General features: G+C 42.4%; 1 protein-coding gene across 10 annotated transcripts in view; it reads left to right on the forward strand.

Moving 5' to 3' along the window:
- LOC110493275 (neuron navigator 1) overlaps positions 1 to 25,156 on the forward strand; it is a 102,482-nt gene that overhangs the window by 23,353 nt on the left and 53,973 nt on the right. For 9 of the 10 annotated variants that reach the window (XM_036950762.1, XM_036950761.1, XM_036950765.1 and 6 more), the window contains exon 3: positions 3,927 to 4,289. In XM_036950762.1, the coding sequence (XP_036806657.1) occupies positions 3,927 to 4,289 (363 nt within the window). Of the gene's footprint in view, positions 1 to 3,926; positions 4,290 to 19,389; positions 19,610 to 25,156 lie in introns of those variants that run through there. The other variant, XM_036950766.1, reaches the window with a different exon arrangement.

Raw genomic sequence — 25,156 nt, forward strand, 5'->3', positions numbered from 1 at the left:
CACCAGAGCAAAAGAAAGAGAGAGCCAAGATGTGCTTCACATATCTGGACATACTGTACGTAACGTAGTTAGTTTTGGCTTGTGGGCACTACTTTCAGAACTACTAGGTAAAAAGTATTCAAATGTTCCAGAGAATGTCTTTAACCCCCTTGAGTCGATTGATGCACCGGTTCGCCAAACTAAGTTACATAACAAAAAAATATTCACAGAAATCTGTTAGTTTATTATGGAAAGGAGAGACACTCATGGACACGATGGAGGCATCCTCTGTTTTGTTCTATGACCCCCACAAGTGTCAGAAGACTCGTCTGAAGTCGGTACCGTGGATGTGCCAACTTCTGTTTGGTAGCGTCCGAACCGTTTGGGCTAACATGTTCTGTCAATCCCTCTCAAACAGACTTTATTTTTCAAGGCAATCATGTTCGGTACACGTTTCAGACTGTATATATATATATATATATATATATATATATATATAATAAAAAAAAATTGCCATGTGTTATTCAATGCATTTCTATAAAGTTGACACAAGTAATTTCTCCAACAATTGTTTACAGACAGATTATTTAACTTATAATTCACTGTATCACAATACACTAAGTTGACTGTGCCTTTAAACAGCTTTGAAAATTCCAGAAAATGATGTCATGGCTTTAGAAGATTCCGATTGGCTAATTGACATCATTTGAGTCAATTGGAGGTGTATCTGTGGACGTATTTCAAGGCCTACCTTCAAACTCAGTGCCTCTTTGCTTGACATCATGGGAAAATCAAAAGAAAGCAGCCAAGACCTCAGAAAAAAATTCTAGACCTCCAAAAGTCTGGTTCATCCTTGGGCGCACTTTCCAAATGCCTGGTGTATAAACACCATGGGACCACGCACCCGTCATACCGCTCAGGAAGGAGACGGGTTCTGTCTCCTAGAGATGAACGTACTTTGGTGCGTAAAGTGCAAATCAATCCCAGAACAACAGCAAAGTACCTTGTGAAGATGCTGGAGGAAACAGGTGCAAAAGTATCTATATCCACAGTAAAATGAGTCCTATATTGACATAAGCTGAAAGGCAGCTCAGCAAGGGAGAAGCCACTGCTCCAAAACCACCATAAAAAAGCCAGACTGCGGTTTGCAACTGCACATGGGGACAAAGATCATACTTTTTGGAGAAATGCCCTCTGGTCTCATGAAACAAAAATAGAACTGTTTAGCCATAATGACCATCGTCATGTTTGGAGGAAAAAGGGGGAGGCTTGCAATCCGAAGAACACCATCCCAACCATGAAGAACGGGGGTGGCGGCATCATGTTGTGGGGGTGCATTGCTGCAGGAGGGATTGGTGCACTTCACCAAATAGATGGCATAATGAGGCAGGGACATTATGTGGATATATTGAAGTAACATCTCAAGACATCAGATACAAAGTTAAAGCTTGGTCGCAAATGGGTCTTACAAATGGACAATGACCCCAAGCATACTTCCAAAGTTGTGGCAAAATGGCTTAAGGACAACAAAGTCAAGGTATTGGAGTGGCCATCACAAAGCCCTGACCTCAATCCTATAGAACATTTGTGGGCAAAACTAAAAAAGCATGTGCGAGCAAGGAGGCCTAGAAACCTGACTCAGTTACACCAGCTCTGTCAGGAGGAATGTGCCAACATTCACCCAACTTATTGTGGGAAGCTTGTGGAAGGCTACCAAAACGTTTGACCCAAGTTAAACAATTTAAAGGCAATGCTACCAAATACTAATTGAGTGTATGTAAATGGGAATGTGACGGAAGAAATTAAAGATGAAATAAATCATTCTCTCTACTATTATTCTGAAATTTCACATTCTTAAAATAAAGTGGGGATCCTAACTGACCAGAGAGGGAATTTGTACTAGGCTTAAATGTCAGGAATTGTGAAAATCTGAAAAGTATTCAGAACCCTTGACATTTTCCACATTTTGTTAGTTACAGCCTTCTTCTAAAATGTATTAACTTTTTTTTCTCATCAATCTGCACACAATAACCTATAATGACAAAGCAAAAACAGGTTTTTAGAATTTTTTGCAAATGTATTAACAGTAAAAACTTAAATATAAGATTTACATAAGTATTCAGCACTTTGTTGAAGCACCTTTGGCAGCGATTACAGCCTCAAGTCTTCTTGGGTATGACGCTACAACTTGGCACACCTGTATTTGGGGAGTTTCATCCATTCTTCTCTGCAGATCCTCTCAAGATCTGTCAGGTTGGATGGGGAGCGTCAATGCACAACTATTTTCAGGTCTCTCCAGAGATGTTCGATTGGGTTCAAGTCTGGGCACTAGCTGGACCACTCAAGGACATTCAGAGACTTGTCCCGAAGCCACTCCTGCGTTGACTTGCTTGTGTGCTTAGGGTCGTTGTCCTTTTGGAAGGTGAACCTTCGGCCCTGTCTGAGCTCCTGAGCACTCTGGAGCAGGTTTCCATCAAGGATCTTTCTGTACATTACTTTGTTCATCTTTCCCTTGATCCTGACTAGTCTTCCAGCTGCCACCACCATGCTTCACCGTAGGGATGGTGCCAGGTTTCCTCCAGACTTGACGCTTGGCATTCAGGCCAGAGAATCTTGTTTCTCATGGTCTGAGAGTCCTTTAGGTGCCTTTTGGCAAACTCCAAGTGGGCTGTCACGTGCCTTTTACTGAGGAGTGACTTTTGTCTGGCCGCTGTCAACTGTGGGACCTTTATATAGACAGGTGTGTGCCTTTCCAAATCATGTCCAATCAATTGATTTTAACACACGTGGACTCCAATAAAATTGTAGAAACATCTCAAGGATGAACAATGGAAACAGGATGCACATGAGCTCAATTTCGAGTCTTATAGCAAAGTGTCTGAATATTTATGAAAATTAGGTATTTCTGTTCATGTATGGTTTATATATTTGCTAACATTTCTTAAAACCTTGATGGCGATTGATGAGGAAAACATTTAATTGAATCAATTTTAGAATCAGGCTGTAACGGTAACAAAATGTGTAACAAGTCAACTGTATGTCAGTTTAGAACCCCCCACCCTTAGACTCTAAAGAATTAACAGTGTCTATTGATTAATTATCCATCTACAGAAGTACAGAAATAGCAGGAGGAAAAAACACCCACATGGTCCCAGGCAGGCATTGCATTATTCATCTGGGCTGGTTGGTGAATATGGTCATGTCATGGCCAGACTCAGCAGAAACTACTCTCTAGTCTAGACTATAACTACTTTTTAATCTAAACTAGAACTATTCTCTAATCTAAACTAGAACTAGTCTCTAATCTAAACTAGAACTAGTCTCTAATCTAAACTAGAACTAGTCTCTAATCTAGAACTACTGTCTAGTCTGAGCTCTCTCTCTACATGTACACATTGGCTCACCTTTCACTAGCTGACACAGGTCCAGAGTAGTCATGAAAAAGTTCTGGCCCGCTTGAGCAATCATACATTTTTCAGTTGGGGTGTGTGATTAAGCACTGATTGCCTTAGGTCTGTAAATCCCAGCTGGTAATGATGTTGTGAACATATGCTGAGGGTTATGAATGATCCTGTCAAAGGGAGAGAGGGGAGAAACTAGACGCTTCTCTTTTCACGCAATGATAATATATCCTTACATTGTAGCTAGTGACTTGCCCCTGAGTTCTGAGATCTTTGCTGTCGTGGCTGAAGGCTGAGATTGAATGTTACAGTCGTATCTAGGTCAGCAGAGACTATATGGCTGGATGGATTCCTTTAAATGCCGACTGACAGAGAGGGAAAAATATAGAAAAAGTAGCTTTTCTCTCTCTAGAATTCTTTCTCTTTATAATAATATAATAATAATATCATAGTCCCTCAAACTCTACATTTTCCTTCCCTTTCTGTGCTCTCTCACCCATTCCATTTCTACAATTCTATAACCTCTCCCTCGCCTTGTCTCCCCAGCTGTCTGGACAGCAGTACTGTTTGCTACGACAGTGACGAGACCAACGGCCGCAGCATGTCCAGTCAGTCAAACCGCTCCTCTCCTCTCTCCTGGCGCCACGGCCAATCCAGCCCCCGGATGCAGGCTGGAGACGCTCCTTCTTCCACGGGCAGCGGTGGGTACCAGGGGGGCAAGGCCGGGTCCCAGTACACGGCCCACACAATGCCCGCCCGAGTCTCCAGCCGTTTCAGCCACTCCTCCCGAATGGAGCTCATCGAAGGGCTGGATGTGGATGATGCGGACCTCAAGTCTGGTTACCTGAGCGACACCGACCTGCTGGGCAAGAGTATGCCAGAGGATGACGACGACAACCTGGCCAATGGGTAAGAGTCTATACCAGGGGTGTCAACTCATTCCATAGATGACCGAGTGTCCAATTAAGACCTAGAAACACCAGGTGAGGGGAGTTCCTAACCAATCAGTGACCTTATTGATCAATTAAGTACTTGGGCCTCCATGGAATGAGTTCGACACCTGTGGTCTATTATGTTGTCTAACTCAGGGTTCTCCTATTCTGGTTGTGGGGGGTTCTCCTACTCTGATTGTGAGGGGTTCTCCTTCTCTGGTCGTGGGGGGGGGGTTCTCCTACTCTGGTCATGGTGGGGGTTCTTCTACTCTGGTGTTGGGGTGGTTCTCCTACTCTGGTTGTGGGGAGGTTCTCCTACTCTGATCATGGTGTGACATCACCTACTTTGGGCGTGGGTGTGCGTTCTCCTACTCTGGTCGTGGGGGGGGGGGGTTCTCCTACTCTGGTCATGGTGTGGCATTTCCTAGTCGGGTCATGGGTGTGGGTGTGGGATTCTCCTACTCTGGTCGTGGGTGTGGGGTGCGTTCTCCTACTCTGGTCATGGTGGGGCATCTCCTACTCTGGTCGTGGGTGTGTGGGGGGTTCCTCCTACTCTGGTCGTGGGTGTGGGGGGGTTCTCCTACTCTGGTCGTGCATGTGGGGGGGTTCTCCTACTCTAGTCATGGTGAATGCTGCAGTAACAGTTCTGCAGTAACACTCACTTTGCATCCTACTGTTAAATGATCTTTAATGTAGTCCTTGTGAATACTATGGCAGTTGTGGTCACTTGATCTTTGGACCATAACGATCCTAAAACATACAGCATGTCATAAAGCAATCATCAATCAAGCATACATTTGGATGAGACACTTTTTTGTGGGTAAAAAATGGCTTTGCGTTGGAGTAGCCCTCTCATAGTGCTGTCCTCAGCAGTCTATCTAGTGTAACTTTTGTTCCTGGATGGATCTGTTAGGGCTTCATGGGTCTGTAAGTGCTTCATGGGTCTGTCAAGGCTTCATGGGTCTGTAAGGGCATCATGGGTCTGTCAAGGCTTCATGGGTCTGTCAAGGCTTCATGGCTCTGTCAGGGCTTCATGGGTCTGTCAGGGCTTCATGGGTCTGTCAGGGCTTCATGGGTCTGTCAGGGCTTCATGGGTCTGTCAGGGCTTCATGGGTCTGTCAAGGCTTCATGGGTCTGTCAGGGCTTCATGGGTCTGTCAGGGCTTCATGGGTCTGTCAGGGCTTCATGGGTCTGTCAGGGCTTCATGGGTCTGTCAGGGCTTCATGGGTCTGTTAGGGCTTCATGCTTCATGCAGCAACCATCTCAGGCTGATTCTGCTGAGACGTATCTGGATTTTGTTAAAACCTTTCTGCTGAGTAAAGAGTACCCTGGCAATAAAGTCCTGCAGTATTCCTTTAGGGTAGCTATGATGAGTATCGACTTGCATGTGAATCATCAGCTATTATTCTCAGATGAGTTATCTGGTATTACTAATGTGGATCCCCCTCTGGCTGAAACTCATTGTTCTATGAAATATGTTGTGGTTGTTTGTTTTTGGGTGGATATGGCAACTAGTGAATAAACACATGTGCAAACACAAGGTTTAGAAAATAGTCTAGAATCCAGAGTAATTCCAAAGTTTCAGCTTCACTATTTAATCTCTGTTCTTAGCCACACCAAGAACTAGGGATATTATGTGCTGAAACCAGACATTTTGCCTGACCCATTTTTTTACGGAATCTTCCATTTTATAGCGATAGTAAACCAAGATGGCCGATTGGCAGGAAACCAGAGCTGGAACTCTAAATGGTTCTAAATGAGTGCAGATCACGTCTGAGTTGTGCAGTAATGACATTCATTACATGCCTCTTGCAGAGCTGGCCATGTCACAGACAGCTGTGGGCATTCATTCATTCACACCCACATCCCACTGCAGAAACCGAGGACGGTGTGACTTACACAAACACACACACAGAGCCAATCTCTGCCTGCCCCTCCACTAAATGTGTTTTAGCAAGTCCCTTGGTGCTACCAAAAAAACAGAGGCAAAAAGTACTGACATAGAGTATGACATTGGTTTAAAGTACTCCCCTACATGTTTAACAGTCATAACCCACTAATTTACTAATACTAACTGCCCATTAGTAACAGTAGCCTAACGATCAATGCCATGGTACGGCATCAGTCAGATCCTAGGTCAGGGTGTGTCACGATGTCAAGGTGTGTGAAGATGTGTCGTCAAGGTGTGTCAGGCTGTGTCAGACTGTCAGGTGTTCTGTCTGTCAGGTGTTCTGTCTGCCAGCTTCAGCATTCTCTCCTTTAATATATCTTTCTCACTCTCTTTTAAACTCAAAACTCTCTCATTCTCTCTCTCTCTCTCGCCCTCTTAGAATTCCCTCTCTTACCTCCCATCCATCTCTCTCCCTTTCATTCTCTCCCCCATCCATCTCTCTCTCTCCCTCTCACTCTCCCCCATCCATCTCTCTCTCTCTCCTCATTTCCTTTGTGTCACATCCTCTCTTTATTTCCGTCTCCCTAGTTGACAGTCAGTAGGCAGGGAAAGGAAAGGCTGAGAGAGGCTGAGGGAATCCAGGCCAGTTCTCTGGTGTGATGTGAGCAGCTTTATCTCTGCTCCACATGCACTGGAATTTAATCTGCAGCTTCTTGGGCAGATTGAAGTAAAATAGAGCGTGAGAGTGAGATAGTATGTCTGATGATTTTAGAAATACTTGATAGTGAGTGCTCTGCATTGGGCCACCCATGTCCTCAATCTCTAAATAAAGGTTAAACAAAAATGAAATAACAATCACTAGGTGAGTATTTCAAGGTGACCATGATGAGAGTCCCTATACCTCCTGTGTTGTACCACCTATTCCAAGGTCAGTCCATACCCAGGACTATGGGCATTTTAGTCATTTAGCAGACAGTCTTATCCAGTGCAATTTACAGTAGTGAGTGTATACATTTCCAAAGTTTTTTCATACTGGTCCCCCATGGGAACCAAACCCACAACCCTAGCGTTGCAAGCTCCATGCTCTACCAACTGAGAGAGAGACACACACACACACACACACACACACACACACACACACACACACACACACACACACACACACACACACACACACACACACACACACACACACACACACACACACACACACACACACACACACACACACACACACACACACACACACACACACACACACACTCTCTCTCTCTTTATCTGTCAGAATAAATTGAGGGGAGAGGCTAATCTACCAGGAGAGAAGCTAATCCAGGTCTGAAAAATGGAAGAGATAACTCATGCTTTAGTTTCCCTCTATAATACATAGCTCAGCATACCTCTGAACACATTAGCATTTTTTGGTAACACTACTGTCCTTGTTGGCAACCATTAATTCATTTAATCTGAGTGGTACTGTACACTCAAATGCAAAAATTATCCACAATGCTGACAGCACTCTAAATACACACACACACAATCAAACACACACACAGTTGAGCTCTTTGGAAACCATTAGCCTCTACCCATCTCTTGAAAATAGATCATTTCTGCAAGCCTCTCTTGCGTCACCATAGCAACCAGCTCCAATGTGATGGTGGGGAAAGGGAACATTTCTCCAGCTCTTCCACCATCATCCCTAGTATAGTCTTCTTTATCTGAATCAAAGCTATAGTAATAATGTCAATCATTTCCAAAGGGAAGTTTGACTTGCATGGGTAACATGGGAATGTTGAGCTAAAATGGTTCTTGAAATTAAATATAATTATTTAATTATGAATCTATTATTCTGGTAGTTCTGTATTCTGATTCCTGGTTGGCTGTAAGGATGTTAACCTTTTATTGATGAACAGTTTTTGTGCTGAAGTTGCTTCCAGAGGCAGTTTGGAACTTGGTAGTGAGTGTTGCAACCAAGGATAGACAATTGTTGGTGCTATGCACTTCACCACTCTGTGGTCTGGTTCGGTGAGCTTAATTTGATGGTGTGTATAAACTTTTGTATCTATAGTTTACATGCTACCAATCCAGATGGTCTAGTCATACATTCAGAGCACGTGGCTGTGGATGGTCTCTGTGAGATTGGGTTCTAGGGAGCGCACTGGACCTACAGCACATTGCTGGTGGCCTTATGTCTATTGATTACTGCTACACTAACTACTGTACCCTTAATGTACTGACTGATGGCTGTGTGATATCTACAGCTGGTCTACACTTTACTGACTGAATGCTGTTTGATATCTACAGCTGGTCTACACTTTACTGACTGATGGCTGTTTGATATCTACAGCTGGTCTACACTTTACTGACTGATGGCTGTGTGATATCTACAGCTGGTCTACACTTTACTGACTGATGGCTGTTTGATATCTACAGCTGGTCTACACTTTACTGACTGATGGCTGTTTGATATCTACAGCTGGTCTACACTTTACTGACTGATGGCTGTGTGATATCTACAGCTGGTCTACACTTTACTGACTGATGACTGTGTGATATCTACAGCTGGTCTACACTTTACTGACTGATGGCTGTTTGATATCTACAGCTGGTCTACACTTTACTGACTGATGGCTGTGTGATATCTACAGCTGGTCTACACTTTACTGATTGATGGCTGTGTGATATCTACAGCTGGTCTACACTTTACTGACTGATGGCTGTTTGATATCTACAGCTGGTCTACACTTTACAGGCTGATGGCTGTGTGATATCTACAGCTGGTCTACACTTTACTGACTGATGGCTGTTTGATATCTACAGCTGGTCTACACTTTACTGACTGATGGCTGTGTGATATCTACAGCTGGTCTACACTTTACTGACTGATGGCTGTTTGATATCTACAGCTGGTCTACACTTTACTGATTGATGGCTGTGTGATATCTACAGCTGGTCTACACTTTACTGACTGATGGCTGTGTGATATCTACAGCTGGTCTACACTTTACTGACTGATGGCTGTTTGATATCTACAGCTGGTCTACACTTTACTGGTTGATGGCTGTTTGATATCTACAGCTGGTCTACACTTTACTGACTGATGGCTGTGTGATATCTACAGCTGGTCTACACTTTACTGATTGATGGCTGTGTGATATCTACAGCTGGTCTACACTTTACTGACTGATGGCTGTTTGATATCTACAGCTGGTCTACACTTTACAGGCTGATGGCTGTGTGATATCTACAGCTGGTCTACACTTTACTGACTGATGGCTGTTTGATATCTACAGCTGGTCTACACTGTACTGACGTATGTTCCTCTGAGTGATGAGGACAGAGAGAGATGGAAGGGAAGGGTGTAACACACAGGGGTGTGTTCAGAACGGGTGAAAGTTCAGTTAGAAATGTGATGCATAGAGCTGACAGGCTCTATTATTCCCCATGACAGGGAAGGTACTCTATGTTCTACAAAATACATTTCCATTTGAATTAGGCTTTTCTCTTTGTTAAGTCTGTAGGAATCTGTATGGTACAATCATAATGTCTTTATAATGACAGAATAGTTATCCTCTTCACACCAGATAATAATGGAGGCTGATGATGGTTTAACCGTTACCAGTATCGTATTAAAGTATTAGCAGCCATTTGAAACACTTTCTACATGTTTTGGTCTCCATGAATCATATTCCACTTATTGGGTTACACATAAATAATGGCATTATTATTGAATATGTGTTTGTTTTTATTTTCCAAAGCCGATAGAGAAGTGATCAATGTCCCACTATTCAATGCCATCTCAACAAACATAGATTTACGTGGTGCACCCCTCTGTCAATTATGGTTACACACTTGGACCCACCAAGTAGCGCCATCAGTGTTCTGTTGCAACCTGATGGGTACTTTCTCATGTCCAATTACTTCATTTCAAAGGAGAATAATCTGTTTGGTCATTCGTTCTTTGATTGATGAAGCGAATGGTTTAATGCTTTAAACAGGACATGCAAACATGGAGATTTTCTAAAGGAGGCCCACCCAGAATGCTCTCTGTTTATCACGACCAAGGGATTTACTCTCTTTTCCTGGCAGACGTTGATTAACTCAAAACATTACTGAAAGCTTATTTAGACTTTCAGACAGAAAACTAATGACTGTCAGCATTTTATTTGGATTCAGATTCTGCCTTGTTTACAGAACCAGCTGTAAAGCACTTGACTGCACAGCATGGTATCGATTATGGCAGTGCCTACCGGCATCAATGAGTAGCCTAGATTATTTTGTGGAACGGGAGTAAATATAAGGCTATCTATGCCCCCCCCCCCCCCCCCCCCCCACACACACACACACACACACACACACACTCTTTCCCATTGTGTAAGGTTAGGTAATGTAATGTGTGTGGGAACGTGGTGGTGCAGGGCTGGTGGACTATAGCCAGCTAGGTGTGTGTGTGTGTTTGTGTGTGTGTGTGTGTGTGCGTGTGTGAAAGCAGTTCAGGAAAGATAAGGGGAAAGGAAGGCTGGTGCAGCAACACGCCTCTCATCATGCGGCACATGGATCAGGATGTGCTGCCATGGCAACCCTCCTCCTCTGACCCACTGTTCGGCTGTGCATTGTGTATCAGTGTGCGGTAGTGAGCGTGTGTGTGTGTAGCTGTGTGTGTGTAGCTGTGTGTAGCTGTATGTGGCTGTGTGTGTGGAGGATGAAGTGGCTTCATATTGACCTGTTAAGCAGATTGTTCTGCATGCAAACATGAAACGGTGTAGTGGGCGACTGGGAGCTGGATGTCTCCGGCTCGTACCTATTGATAGAAATCATCTCTGAATCCCTCTATGGCAGACATGTTTGATGGTTTCTGAGCTGCTATCAATAATCACGGCACAAAGACTTGCAGGAGGTCATTACAATTTAAATTGATTGAGGTCATTAGAATGCAATAAGTTATTTCATAGTTAATGGTGTTTGTTTCTGATGAACAACAAACACAATGCTCAGTTAGATTACCACAAAGAATGCATATATAAGGCTGTTTAAAATGCAGTACTATTCAGAAACTGCCCAGAGAGATTCATTTAAAGTATGTGCTAACCAGTTAAGACAAAGAATGGATTCCTACATGTTAACTGATCCATTGTTTCAGTTTGCTCTTCTGGCAATGCCCCCCCCCCCCCCCCCCCACCCCCCCCCCACTAAGCATCTACACACCCGTAAGGGAACGCGTATAGTACAGTAGGTGTATTTGCCTTTAGTCATCTAATACTGGTCCTCTGCCTTCAATTTATCTTTCCTTCATACATTGGACACTTCTCCACAGTCAGTTTCTGCTTTCCTGGCCAGCCTAGTGCAATGCCTTCCTGACCCACATAAAGCATGTGCAGAGTGATTGGGTCTGGGCCTGGTTGGCCGGGCCTTCAAAAAGCCCTGCAGGGATTATAGTTTAGTAGGACCACTTCTCGGGGTCAAGACTTTATGGGTCACGGCTCAGTGAAGAGGGAGGGGTACTCTATTCTATATATCCTCACCAAGGCCAGGACGAGTCTGGGGCCACGTGAACAGAGGAGGACCTACACAGACACACATACACACACACACACACACACACACACACACACACACACACACACACACACACACACAAAATATTTAGAAAAATAAATAGATAATTCATGCAAGCTGTGGACAATATGGGAGGCCTCCATCACTGGAGGGGTCACCAGTAAAGGTATATTTAACAGGATCAAGAAGACGACCCCTACAGTATCACATCCACATACATGACTAATAAACAGAACAGTAACTAATGATATGACTGTAGCCCTGGGGGCATGTCTGATAAACAGACCAGTAACTAATGATATGACTGTAGCCCTGGGAGCATGTCTGATAAACAGACCAGTAACTAATGATATGACTGTAGCCCTGGGGGCATGTCTGATAAACAGACCAGTAACTAATGATATGACTGTAGCCCTGGGGGCATGTCTGATAAACAGACCAGTAACTAATGATATGACTGTAGCCCTGGGGGCATGTCTGATAAACAGACCAGTAACTAATGATATGACTGTAGCCCCGGGGACATGTCTGATAAACAGACCAGTAACTAATGATATGACTGTAGCCTTGGGAGCATGTCTGATAAACAGACCAGTACCTAATGATATGACTGTAGCCTCGGGGGCATGTCTGATAAACAGACCAGTAACTAATGATATGACTGTAGCCCTGGGGGCATGTCTGATAAACAGACCAGTAACTAATGATATGACTGTAGCCCCGGGGGCATGTCTGATAAACAGACCAGTAACTAATGATATGACTGTAGCCCTGGGGGCATGTCTGATAAACAGACCAGTAACTAATGATATGACTGTAGCCCTGGGGGCATGTCTGATAAACAGACCAGTAACTAATGATATGACTGTAGCCCTGGGGGCATGTCTGATAAACAGACCAGTAACTAACGATATGACTGTAGCCCCGGGGGCATGTGAACCTTCTCTGTATCATTTCAATGATGTCATGTCGTAACTCATGTGGCAACCCATACGTACAATGTATGTTTTGAATCAAAGAGTCTACTAAATGATGTATATCACTCACAGAAGGGGTGGCGGGTAGCCTAGAGGTTAGAGCGTTGGGTCAGTCATTGACAGGTTGCTATTCAAATCCCTGAGCTGACATAGTAAATATCTGTCATTCTGCTCCCTGATCAAGGCAGTTAACCCACTGTTCCTAGGCCATCATTGTAAACAAGACTTTTTTCTTAACTGATTTGCCAAATCTAATGAAAAATAAAGAAGGCAGACAGCCTCCATTAGCATATCTGTGCTAGGTTTATTTATTTGACATATATATATTTTTTTTTTTATCAAGGAAATCCCATTGAGACCAATACCTCTGTTGCAAGGAAGCCCTGCATGTACACCAATCATATAACATTTACAAATACAATGTACCAAAAACATAAAAACCCAATATTTACAAGCCGTGTGTCCCTGTGATGTGGATGTTAGGTGAGGGAACTCTCCTGTACTGTCTGTGGTCTAGTCTGACTCATGGAGACTGCTGTGTTGCTCTTGTTTTCCAGCCCAGTGGTTGGACAGAGGACATTTCCACAGGGATATAGCTACAGGGTTCCAGTTTCAGATGGACTCACTGATGCATTTCAGAACCATTACTGTTTTACTGCTACTGTTAATGGACCTGCTTTGCTGAGCTGTACCTCCTTGCCTTGCCTTGACTTGCCGATGCCAAAACAATCCTGTTAGCTATGCCAGGGTTAATGTAAGATCAGTGATCTACTGGTGCAGTGCATCACTGTCTTTCTCATTCATCTATTGATTGAATAAGAGGATAAATGGACATAATACACTAACTGAACTGCAGGGTGAGCCTCTGGACACTGACTTTGATCCTCCTCTTAGACACTTTTATGCCTTTTCTAATGCATTAAATTATTCCAATTCTCATGATGAAGTTCTTGAATATAAACTGATTAATGAAAGTGTGTGGACAAATTGTGCACAAATAGAATACAATATAGAAAGACTGTACTGGCTAGACACCATCTGCAGACAAATACAGCAATGAGACCCAAGCCATTGTGCCAATCCGTGGCATTGTCCATGCCATATCAATCCCCCTCACTCTGGACTCATTGTGCCGTCTGCTGGAATGATTGTGTCGTTGCACCATTAGGCTTGGGAGTCATTATGGAGTAGAGATGTGAACAATTCTATTATTTAGGAAAATGGATTGAGCTCATATGATCTTTATCCAGGTTGTTGAGTCTTTTTAAGTAGCAGTCACTTCCTGGATGCCTGAATGGTACTCCACAGGGTAATCAAATCAAAAGTGTTGTCAAACAGCAGTGAATATAGCTTTCTATAGCGTTCTACAACAGTGTCTGGATACCTGGTTTTTACTCTGGACTGGGCTGAAGATGAAAGGTTTTATTCCATAGTACTGTACGGTGTAGCTGAAGAGGCTCAGCTGCCACCTATCAATATTTTAGCTGTGCTTTAATGCACTATCTCAGCCAATGCCAATTCTAGATTAATATTTAAGAATCATTCTGAGGGAAGGAAGTACAGCGCTCTATCTCTTGTACCCCTGTACGTCTCTCCCTCTCACCCACTCACCGTCCCTCAAACCGTTTCATTTAGAGCAACATTAAAGTCTCTCTTTTTAGACGATTAAAGGCAGGGGGTATTCCTACTAATTTCAACTAAACATCAAACTTGGATTTGCAAAAATGTTAAGTGGAACAGACAGCTTTGCTCTCTACTTTTTGATCTGGTCCAGCAGGAAGAGCTGACAGACACAGACAGATAAAGGCCACAGCCATATGAAGGTCAGGATATGAATGCAGCTTCCTGTCTGCTCTCATGCAACCTACAGAGAACAGCAGTTAACCAAAGCAAAGAGAGAACAGCACATGTTGTGTGTTACGGCCATTGCCTACACGGTCGTTCTCACTGACAGTGGAATTCAGTGTTCAAACAGCTTGTACATATCCCAGTCAATACCGCTACGTTATTGAATGGTGAGTTATAACCTAAGCAAACATTTTGGAGAGGTTATTTCAGACACACATTTCAGCCATTTGGTCAAGAGGTAATGACAATATTAGTAGTATGTAGTATCAATATGTATTCATGCCTGTTATACTGCAGCACCTTTCAAAGGAAGCAGGAAATACGTCTCCTGGGAAGGGCTTTCCGTATGAGCATAATGTTTGAAAAGCACTTCACAAATACAGTTATTATCTTTATTACAACAGAAATTCAATTTGATTACAGTCGTTACAGTCGTTATGGATGAGGAAGGGATGATGGTCGCTGACTGAATAAACAAAAACAGCAACAAGGAAACAGATTTTTTTTATCAGATAATTTGTACTTAAAGATCAGGGTATGAGTATCAAGAGATCCAGGGAGACAACAGTCTTCTATTCTACTATCATCACCACAGTTCATCTGTTTGGGACATATCTTTTGTTTTCTCTTTGGACAGAAATCTTCCCATTGCCAGTTGTGTGGCTGGTGCTAGCTGATAACAGATCTGTTGTGTGGCTGGTGCTAGCTGATAACAGATCACTGACTGTTTAGTCTGTCCCAACTCAGGAACTACCATGGCAGATATCTTGTGTACCCACTGTGTACCCATGACATTTATTTACCCACTCTTGCTCCTTCTATGTGTAAAATCTCAAAGGTTGTCACAATGAAAAAAAAACATGTGGAAATAGGTTGCATGCAAAAAATATCTAGCTAGCTTGGTTAATGTGATGATGATGATCCCCGAGACTGTATTCAAATTTTTGTATTTAAAAAAAATGGGTAGGAGGGGTAATTGATCCCGACCCACAGTCCACCAGTTGCCCATGCCTAGATTAAAGCCTGAACAAATAATACATGAATCTCTGGCTTTTTTGTTCAGTGCTCCAACTTCTTTCTGTCTCAAATTAGTCATTTTTGAAGTTTTTCTTGGTAAGCCCTTTTGTTGGGGAGGAAACTTCTTGGCCCGCACCGTGCACCTCCCAAAGTTGTTGGCCCGTCGCTCCTCTGACCTGATGACATCACGTTGAGAATGCTCTGTTACTAATGAGGGGAGGGTCCAGGATAAAATTTTCCGAGGTTCCTCATGCCCTGCTGGAGGTTAGATTATGTTGTGGTTGACTTAGCCTTGTGAGTCATTCAGTATACAGAGTTACTGGATGCTAGTCTACCCAGCCCATGCCTGGACTTTCCACCCTGGTCTCAGAAAGTGAATAATGTTTTAAAGTAGGTTAAAAAGAATAGGCCAGGGCCCTCCAACCCTGTTTCTAGAGAGCTACCCTCGTGTAGGTTTACTCTCCAACCCTGTTTCTAGAGAGCTACCCTCGTGTAGTTTTACTCTCCAACCCTGTTTCTAGAGAGCTACCCTCGTGTAGTTTTACTCTCCAACCCTGTTTCTAGAGAGCTACCCTCGTGTAGGTTTACTCTCCAACCCTGTTCCTGGAGCTACCCTCGTGTAGGTTTACTCTCCAACCCTGTTTCTAGAGAGCTACCCAAGTGTAGTTTTACTCTCCAACCCTGTTCCCGGAGAGCTACCCTCGTGTAGGTTTACTATCCAACCCTATTCCTGGAGAGCTACCCTCATGTAGGTTTACTCTCCAACCCTGTTCCTGGAGAGCTACCCTCGTGTAGGTTTACTCTCCAACCCTGTTCCTGGAGAACTACCCTCGTGTAGGTTTACTCTCCTACCCTGTTTCTTAGAGCTACCCTCGTGTAGGTTTACTCTCCAACCCTGTTCCTGGAGTTACCCTCGTGTAGGTTTACTCTCCAACCCTGTTCCTGGGGAGCCACCCTCCTGTAAAGTTACTCTGTCCAACCCCAGTTGCAACTTACCTGATTCAGTTTATCAACCAGTTAATTATTAGAATCAGGTGCACTAGATTAGGGTTGGAGTGCCCGGTTTCCCAAAAGCATTTTAAGTTCATCATAAATACCTTAGTAGGAGCATCTTTAAATATCCAAGCTGTTTCACTTGAAAACGCTTGTTATTTATCAAGGGGCTCAGACCACTTGTAGAACAACTAAGTGCATCGTTAGATAATTGTTTGCCCATCCACATCCATTTATACACAGAAGATCTCTGCTAAACATAGAATCAAGCTGTTTATCTGTTTCTCTGTGACCAACGATCATTTCAGAACGTAGTTTACTACACTTTTAAAGTAGCATAAGTCTTCGCAATAGCCCACCGTGGCTCAGTTGATAGAGCATGGCACTTCCAATGCTAGGGTTGTGGGTTCCATTCCCATGGGGATCAGTATGAGAGGAAAAAAGGGTGAAAATGTATGCACTCACTACCGTAAGTTGCTCTGGATAAAATCATCTGCTAAATGACTCAAATGAAAATTGTTACAAGCAGTTGATAAAATGATCCTTTAAATGAATAACGAGATGATTGCATTAAAAGGTAAACACAGTAGGCTACATAGTCCTATATATTTCAATCATATTGAAAGCACTTTAATGTTCATACAATCGAGTTCTATTTTGATAATTGTAGGCTACTGTCTGTAATTGTTGCCTCAATATATTTCATGATGGGTAGTGTGCTCAATGATGTGCCAAATCTGATTTTCTGCATTATTATAGGGTTATATCTCCACTCAATGTTATTGCTAGCACTTGCCACCAAAATAACGTGTACGATCGGGGTTAACTTGGTCATCAGAATAAACACACTGTTTCAAAGCATAGTGCATGTCATGTTTGCCTAAGTACAGTGTAATTACTAGGTGTTACACAGGATGTAGCTAGTTACAATGAAGTGTACCTTGAGGGGTTCTTACTTGTTATTAATGTGTACTCATACAATACATTACCCACCCTTTCAACCTGGCCTTCAATTTAAAGCTTCTGGAAGTTTCACTTAATTTCTGTACCTTATTGTGAAATTGTGATAATACATCCCCAGAAGCTGATCTGTCGTCAGTACTGAGGAATAATTATAGTGTTAAGGTAAGATGTGAATGGAGAAAGCTGATCCAAGAGCAGACATGCCAATTGGGATCCCGAGTGACGCAGTAGTTTAAGGAGCTGCATCTCAGTGCTAGAGGCGTCACTACAGACCCTGGTTCGATTCCAGGCTGTATCACAACCGGCCGTGATTGGGAGTCCCATAGGGCGGCGCACAATTGGCCCAGTGTCATCCGGGTTAGGATTTGGCCCGGGGTAGACTGTCATTGTAAATAAGAATTTGTTCTTAACTGACTTGCCTAGTTAAATAAAGGTTCAAGAAAATAAATAAAAAATGAAGTGGAACTTCCAGATGCTTTGAAACTAGTAATTACATGTACTATGCTTTGAAACAGTGTATTTTTCCACATCTGGGATGACACTCTTATTCGATCCCAGTCAACCTCACTAAGGTTGACCTACTGATCATGTTTTTACCAGCTGAACTAAGTTAACCCAGATGGTACACTTTAAAATTAAGTATTACAGAATGTTCTTTCTGCGTGTTTTGAGAAACACATGTCCCATCTTTGGCCGTTGTAGGAATGATCCATCCTCAAAACACTCATAACTCCAAGTTCCAATGCTATCAGGAACCGGAGCCTTGGAATAGGCTGTGGAGCAGTAAGGATTTAGCTCTCCAGGAACACAGTAGAGCCTTGGAATAGGCTGTGGAGCAGTAAGGATTTAGCTCCAGGAACACAGTAGAGCCTTGGAATAGGCCGTGGAGCAGTAAGGATTTAGCTCTCCAGGAACACAGTAGAGCCTTGTAATAGGCTGTGGAGCAGTAAGGATTTAGCTTTCCAGGAACACAGTAGAGCCTTGGAATAGGCTGTGGAGCAGTAAGGATTTAGCTCTCCAGGAACACAGTAGAGCCTTGGAATAGGCTGTGGAGCAGTAAGGATTTAGCTCCAGGAACACAATAGAGCCTTGGAATAGGCTGTGGAGCAGTAAGGATTTAGCTCCAGTAACACAATGGGTGTATTTATTGTAGCCTATTAGTGTAGTGGTCTAAGTGAACATTAGCTGCTTCTCTGTGTTCTCATGCCTATTAAAGAAAGGTTCAATAAATGTTTAAAAAACATATATATATATATTCTCATCTCTCCTCCCTGGTGGTCCTCTGACTGAAGGTCAAGCAGGGAGGATACTCAGTCAAGCTGTCTTCCTGGAAGACAGACAGACAGTGAGGCGGTGTCCCTTACCGCTCCAGTGTTCCAGCTTAGCAGGAGGGGGAGCAGAGAGAACAAAATGTAGCCCATAGAGAGAATATAAAGAGCTTATAGTCGGTTATATTGATTAGATTTATATCCTCTGAATATTTGAAGCGTATGTAATGTTGACATATATGGCCTACAGCAAGTCAAGGCACCCCCCTCCCCTAACTTCCAGATTCATTCTGTACAATTATTTATCTGTACATTTGATGTATATATATGCCATGTTATGTCATGTCCATGTTAACCCTAGAGGGCTATATTCAAGGGTTATCGAACGATTAGTTTATTCAAGTAGCTATAATGATGGTGTTGATGATATGATGTGGGTTTACATGTGGCAGTTTTGGGAACAGCTGTTAGCCATCAGGAGAGGGAGAGTAGGGGGTGGGGGGGGGGGGGGGGTCACTTTTTAGCCTCTTACTTGGGGGTGTTTCCCAACTGGTTCGCAGTCCTTACTGTATGGGGAATAGGAGGTTGCTGCAATACAGATTTGAATGGAGCGTTGAGCCTTCCTTGAGGCTTCATGACGTTACGTGATTATTTTTCTTCTGAATGCTTTTTAATGTCAGAATTGCGGGAAAATGAGCGGACGTCTGCTAATTGGGAAAGTGCCGCCAATGCGGCAGCGGACTGCGCCCGGTGCGAAAAGGACATTACATTTTACTTCGGGTCCAAGGTAGGCACTAAGCGATTATGATTATAACAATAGAGAACAGCGTGTAACACCATCAGACGATGTACTGTAGCTCTGTAAATTATTCTCAATACTGTGAATGCATGGAATTTGAAATGTGTGTGTATGACTCAAGAGTTGACCAATGAACTTTTTAGAATGTATCCATTGTAGCTTGCTCACCTGATGAAATGATGGGAATTAGGCTGGCAACTGTTGAAAAACAAACAAAAGCATTGAAAAGCGACATTGAAAATGTTTTTTTTTTCTAATTGAAAATTATGTGAATTTTGTTATGTTATTGAAATCAATCAACTGAAATGCATAGTTGCAGTTTAAAAGAAAAAAAACACTCATCAGTTTATTTTATCTATCCACAGCAGCTTTCCCTAGGGACATTTCGAATCTTGATTAAAAAAAATACCTGCTAATGTAATAGAGTTTTGATAAAATTACTAGCTTATAGGCCATATACTGTAAATACTGACATTTTCAACAAAAAAAAGGATATATCTGTATATAGGCTACCTGCTGGGTCAATTGTTGAAATGGATCTAGAGCAAGTGACTCACAGGCAGACAGTCAACATTCTTCTTATTAAGCAAAGCTCTATACTTTGGCAAGTAAGCACTGTAGGCTTGTTAGATGGAGAGTTGGCACTTGTTTTTCACAAGCAATTATGGGATTGGTTAAAAGAACACCCTCCATGGTGGAATTGTGGCAACAGTACCACAGCTACAGTATCTGGGTAATTGAAGATTCATTGAGCGTTCAGCCACAGGTATGCGCTCCCAAGAGTCATGAACTGTGTTTTGCCTAGCTGTACTGTCTGCTGTCCTTCTTTCAATCCTTCTTTCAGTCCAAATACATACAGTGCATTCAGCATGTGTTCACACCCCTTTATTTTTTGCACATTTTGTTGTGTTACAAAGTGGAATTAAAATGGATTCAATTGTCATTTTTGTCAACGATCTACACAAAATATTCTAGTACTCTGTCAAAGTGGAAGAAAAATTCAAACATTTGTCAAAAATAAATGAAGCACTGATGTATTTTGATTAGAGAAGTATTCTTCCCCCTGAGTCAATACATTTTAGAATCACCCTTGGCAGTGATTACAACGGTGACTCTTTCTGGGTAAGTCTCTAGGAGCTTTGCACACCTGGATTGTACAATATTTGCACACTGTTCTTTTAGAAATGCTTCAAGATCTGTCAAATTGGTTGTTGATCATTGCTAGACAACAATTTTCAGGTCTTGCCATACATTTTCAAGCAGATTTAAGTCCAAACTGTAACTCTGCCTGTCAGGAACATTTACTGTCTTCATGGTAAGCAGCAACTCCAGTGAAGATTTGGCCTCATGTTTTAGGTGAATTTGGCCTTACTGAAAGGTGCATTTGTCTCCCAGTGTCTGGTGGAAGCAGACTAATCCAGGTTTTAGGTGCTTAGCTCCATTACATGTATTTTTTTATCCTGAAAAACTCCCCAGTCCTTTTTATTCAGGACAAAAAGTGAATTGCTTTGCCACATTATTTGAGGTATTACTTTAGTGTCTTATTGCAAACAGGAAGCAAGTTTTGGAATATTTATATTCTGTTCAGGTTTACTTCTTTCACTCTGTCAATTAGGTTAGTATTGTGGAGTAACTACAATGTTGTTGCTCCGTCATCAGTTTTCTCCTATCACAGCCATTAAACTCTGTAACTGTTTAAAGTCACCATTGGCTTTATGGGGAAATCCCTGAGTGGTTTCCTTCCTCTCTGGCAACTGAGTTAAGAAGGAGGTCTGTATCTTTGTCGTGAATGGGTGTATTGATACACCATCCTAAGTGTAATGAATAACTTCACCATACTTTAAGGGATATTCAATGTCTGCTTTACCCATCTACCAGTAGGTGTCCTTTTCAAGGCATTGGAAAATGTTTTGGTTAAATCTTTGTTTGAAATTCACTGCTCGACTGAGGGACCTTTTAGATAGTTGTATGTGTGGGGTACAGAGATTAGGTACTCATTAAAAAATCATGTTAAACACTATCATTCCACACAGAATGAGTAGATGCAACTTATTACGTGACTTGTTAAGCACATTTTTCCTGAACTCATTTAGTCTTGGCATAACAAAGGGATTGAATACTTATTGACATATTTAATCATTTTTTATTAATTTTTATTATTAATTAATAAACATATTTCCACTTTGATATTATGAGGTATTGTGTGTAGGCCACTGACAAAAAATCTAAATATTAACCATTTAAAATTCTTGAAATAACACAACAAAATCTGGAAAAGGCAAGGAGTGTGAATACTTTCATAAGGCCCTGTAAATTGAAAATATTGGAGGTGCACTTGATTTAGCTTGGAGTTTGCACTTTTGGAGCTTTCCTATTGTTTCTATATATTGGACAATCTAAATCAAGTGCAGCTAAAGTATTTGGGATTATATGACACAGGTCTGGTTGTTTCAAGGACTTGACCATTAATGGTTTACGCACCTTTTACTGTCTTGTGATATCTATCGGGTCAGGCGATCCACATGTTACCACACACATCAATAGTGGGACTCTCCAATAGTGTGGTGCAGCGACAGTGGCTTTAAACCTGTTCAATGTATCCCTGTGTGCTGTATGTGTGTGGAGGAAGTTCTATGTTGTTTTATTAGGTGTGATGCCTGGGTGCTTATCCAAATGGACCACTTATTAGCTTTGCAGGAATGACATCAAAGTCTTATGGTAGTGTTGCTCTTTCTCTGTATGAGAATGCTAGTGGTTTGTTTATGTAGTCACAGCTATATGAATATGGTTGACATAAATCATTATAGCGCAAAATGTCACACATTTCTCTGCATGATTGTTGATGTTTTCAATGTATTATGATTGATTGAATCAAGTGAAATCATTGTTAGGTTTAGTATCCCTACAGTATGCAGAAAGTTATGTTTTAGCAGTCAGATCATCTAGTAGTCTAGTCATGAACATCTAGTGCATTACACAAGGACAAGCTTTTGATAACCAAGAAGAGTCCTCTTCTTGCACACAGCTGGTCCCAGTTTGTGCCCCGCTAGGGAGGAGGGGAGAATGTAGATCATATTGTCCCCCCCCCTCCCTCCCTCCTTCACCCACCACACGACCCCTCCCTCAATCTTTCAAACCAAAACATTTTCTCAACAACAGAAATTCAAATACTAGCACTAACGCATGAATCAGCCGGTAAGCTTGGAGCAGTGCCACGGACAACAAAAAGCTAATTTCCACCACAATATATGAAGTATGTACAGTAAATGGTTATGTTCCTCCCACCCATCCTTGTCTGAGTTTTAACTCTGTAATGTAAGCTCCAAAGTAGACACATGTTGCAATATCAACAGACTACAGGCTATACAGAGTTGCAGACCCTCCCGGTCTCTCCTGGATTTGCCACCCCCTTGGGGAGATACTGGACACGCCAGGGTCATTCCTTTGTAACAAACCACTGGCCATAAACTACTGCATAAGGTGTGACTTTTCAAATATAAAAGTCTGGGGTGAGTACCTGTGGATCTCTGTTTATCAGTTCAATAATGCCAGAACACTGAATGACTTGCCTTAAAGAACAGGCTCTCCCTCAAAATGTGATCTTTATCAAGTAACAAACATGCTGGTAAACCAGTGTGTATGAGGATAATATTTTCAAATCACAATGTAGAAGATGGTACCTTTCCTTGGACATCAACTCATCACACATTTAGGCCAAATTGTAGTATTACTGTGATCCATGCTGTTCAGCCTAGTCCCGTGATGAATCCTTGCTGGTCTGTGGTTGTTCCAAGACTGCTGTTTATAGCATTGCTGCTTAGAGTGGCGACAAATGCGGCTCACCTCAGTCCTCTGTACAAAGTTTATAGACCAAGAAGTACATTTCAACCATTGCAAATCACAAAACTCTGTTTAGCATTCAATATATAAACCCCCAATCTTGCCATCTTCAATATCTATTTTCTGCAAGCCAGCTAGACATAAAGCTAACAGATCAGACGGATGCAATATTCCTACTATTTTTGAAAGGATATTAAAAGGATATTTAGAGGTTTGGAAAGGATATTAACTCATCATTGCCACTCATTTCTGTGGGCTATCTTTAATGAGATGGTTGTGTATGACAACCACCTACGGAGAGCACTGCAGTGCAGCAACTCAGATCAGGCTTAGAACTCTTAGCTCCACAACCGCCAATTAAAACATTACTCAACACCCTGTCTCTGTGTTGGCCAACAGTTCTGTGTGTCTGTTTTATATGTCTACCTGATGAGGGATGGGAAGGAAATAAAACCCCTAGTTTATAAACTTCTTTTTAGATTCATGTATCCACTTAAGGTGATTGGTGCTTCTGAGAAATGCAAAATTAATTTAAGGGACTTTATAAAATTTTGTGACCGACACCAACATATGCTTTTTGTCCTGTACATTAATGGTAGTAGTTCCCTTCAGTATGCAAAATTATATACTGAAGTGTTCCAGTGACTGGTAGATTCTAAGTTTTACCCAATGCCCTTTTTGGGGGGACTCATTTCTCCGTAGCCATGTGATTAAGTCCAATTGCCTCCTCTGCCTCAGACTTTCTACAGGCCGTTTTTTTCTACCAGTGTATTCTACATATGCAATTCCATGTTCCATCACCCTGCTAATTGCAGAGTAGGAACCCACAAAGAGCCATTTCAACTCAGCCGGGGCAGGAAAGCACAGACAGAGAACAGAAGTCAGGAATGACTCGGGTTTCTAAGGGTCTTATTACAGTATCTACCTTTTGCTATCTGACACGTTTGTGAGAGAACATAACAGTTACATACATCTAAGAGGTACTTAACATTACAGCACTCTTGAGATGTTTCTATTGAAACAATAAAGGCATACAAAGCTCGCTTTAGAACCCGGGTCTCCATTTAAAAAGTCTGTTTTGTCCTGTTCTGAGCCTTACATGACAATAATCGTTTCGACTACATCCTCCACCCCTTCTCATATTCAGTTACATTCAATGACCTGTATTTTCAGTGTGAAATTCAATGACCTGTATTTTCAGCATGTGAAATTCAAATTCACTCATATTCAGATTTATTCAGGGATCCGTTTGGTCCAAGTATTAGTTGCTGTCTTGTGAGCAAGCAACAGATTTTTGGGTTACAGTACCACACTGTAACTGCTCATCTGTGTGTCCTCCTCCCTCCCTCCCTCCTCTCACGTATGGGCCTCTCCAGCATCATCTGTCCCAGGACAGGCCAGGCCAGGTCAGGCAGGCGGGTGGTGGGATGACAGCCCAGACCCACAGGCAGCTGTCACTGGGATTTCCACTTCTTCTCTAACTCCCCTGTTCTATCGCTCCTTGGAGCACGCCATCCCTGAGCTACTTGTCAACCCACCGCCACCCTTGGCCTCGCCCAGTCAACTTGATTTAACATACACGTACCGTGCTGAGGAAACTTCAGTCAAAGTGCCACTCATGGAGCTGCAGTTTGTCACTGAGAGGAAGAAGAGTTCCTAGTTGTGTTAGAATCAAAGCAGCTGTGTGGTGTAACC

This window comes from Oncorhynchus mykiss, chromosome 17 (assembly GCF_013265735.2).
Source record: "Oncorhynchus mykiss isolate Arlee chromosome 17, USDA_OmykA_1.1, whole genome shotgun sequence".
In the NCBI taxonomy this organism is placed as follows: Eukaryota; Metazoa; Chordata; class Actinopteri; order Salmoniformes; family Salmonidae; genus Oncorhynchus; species Oncorhynchus mykiss.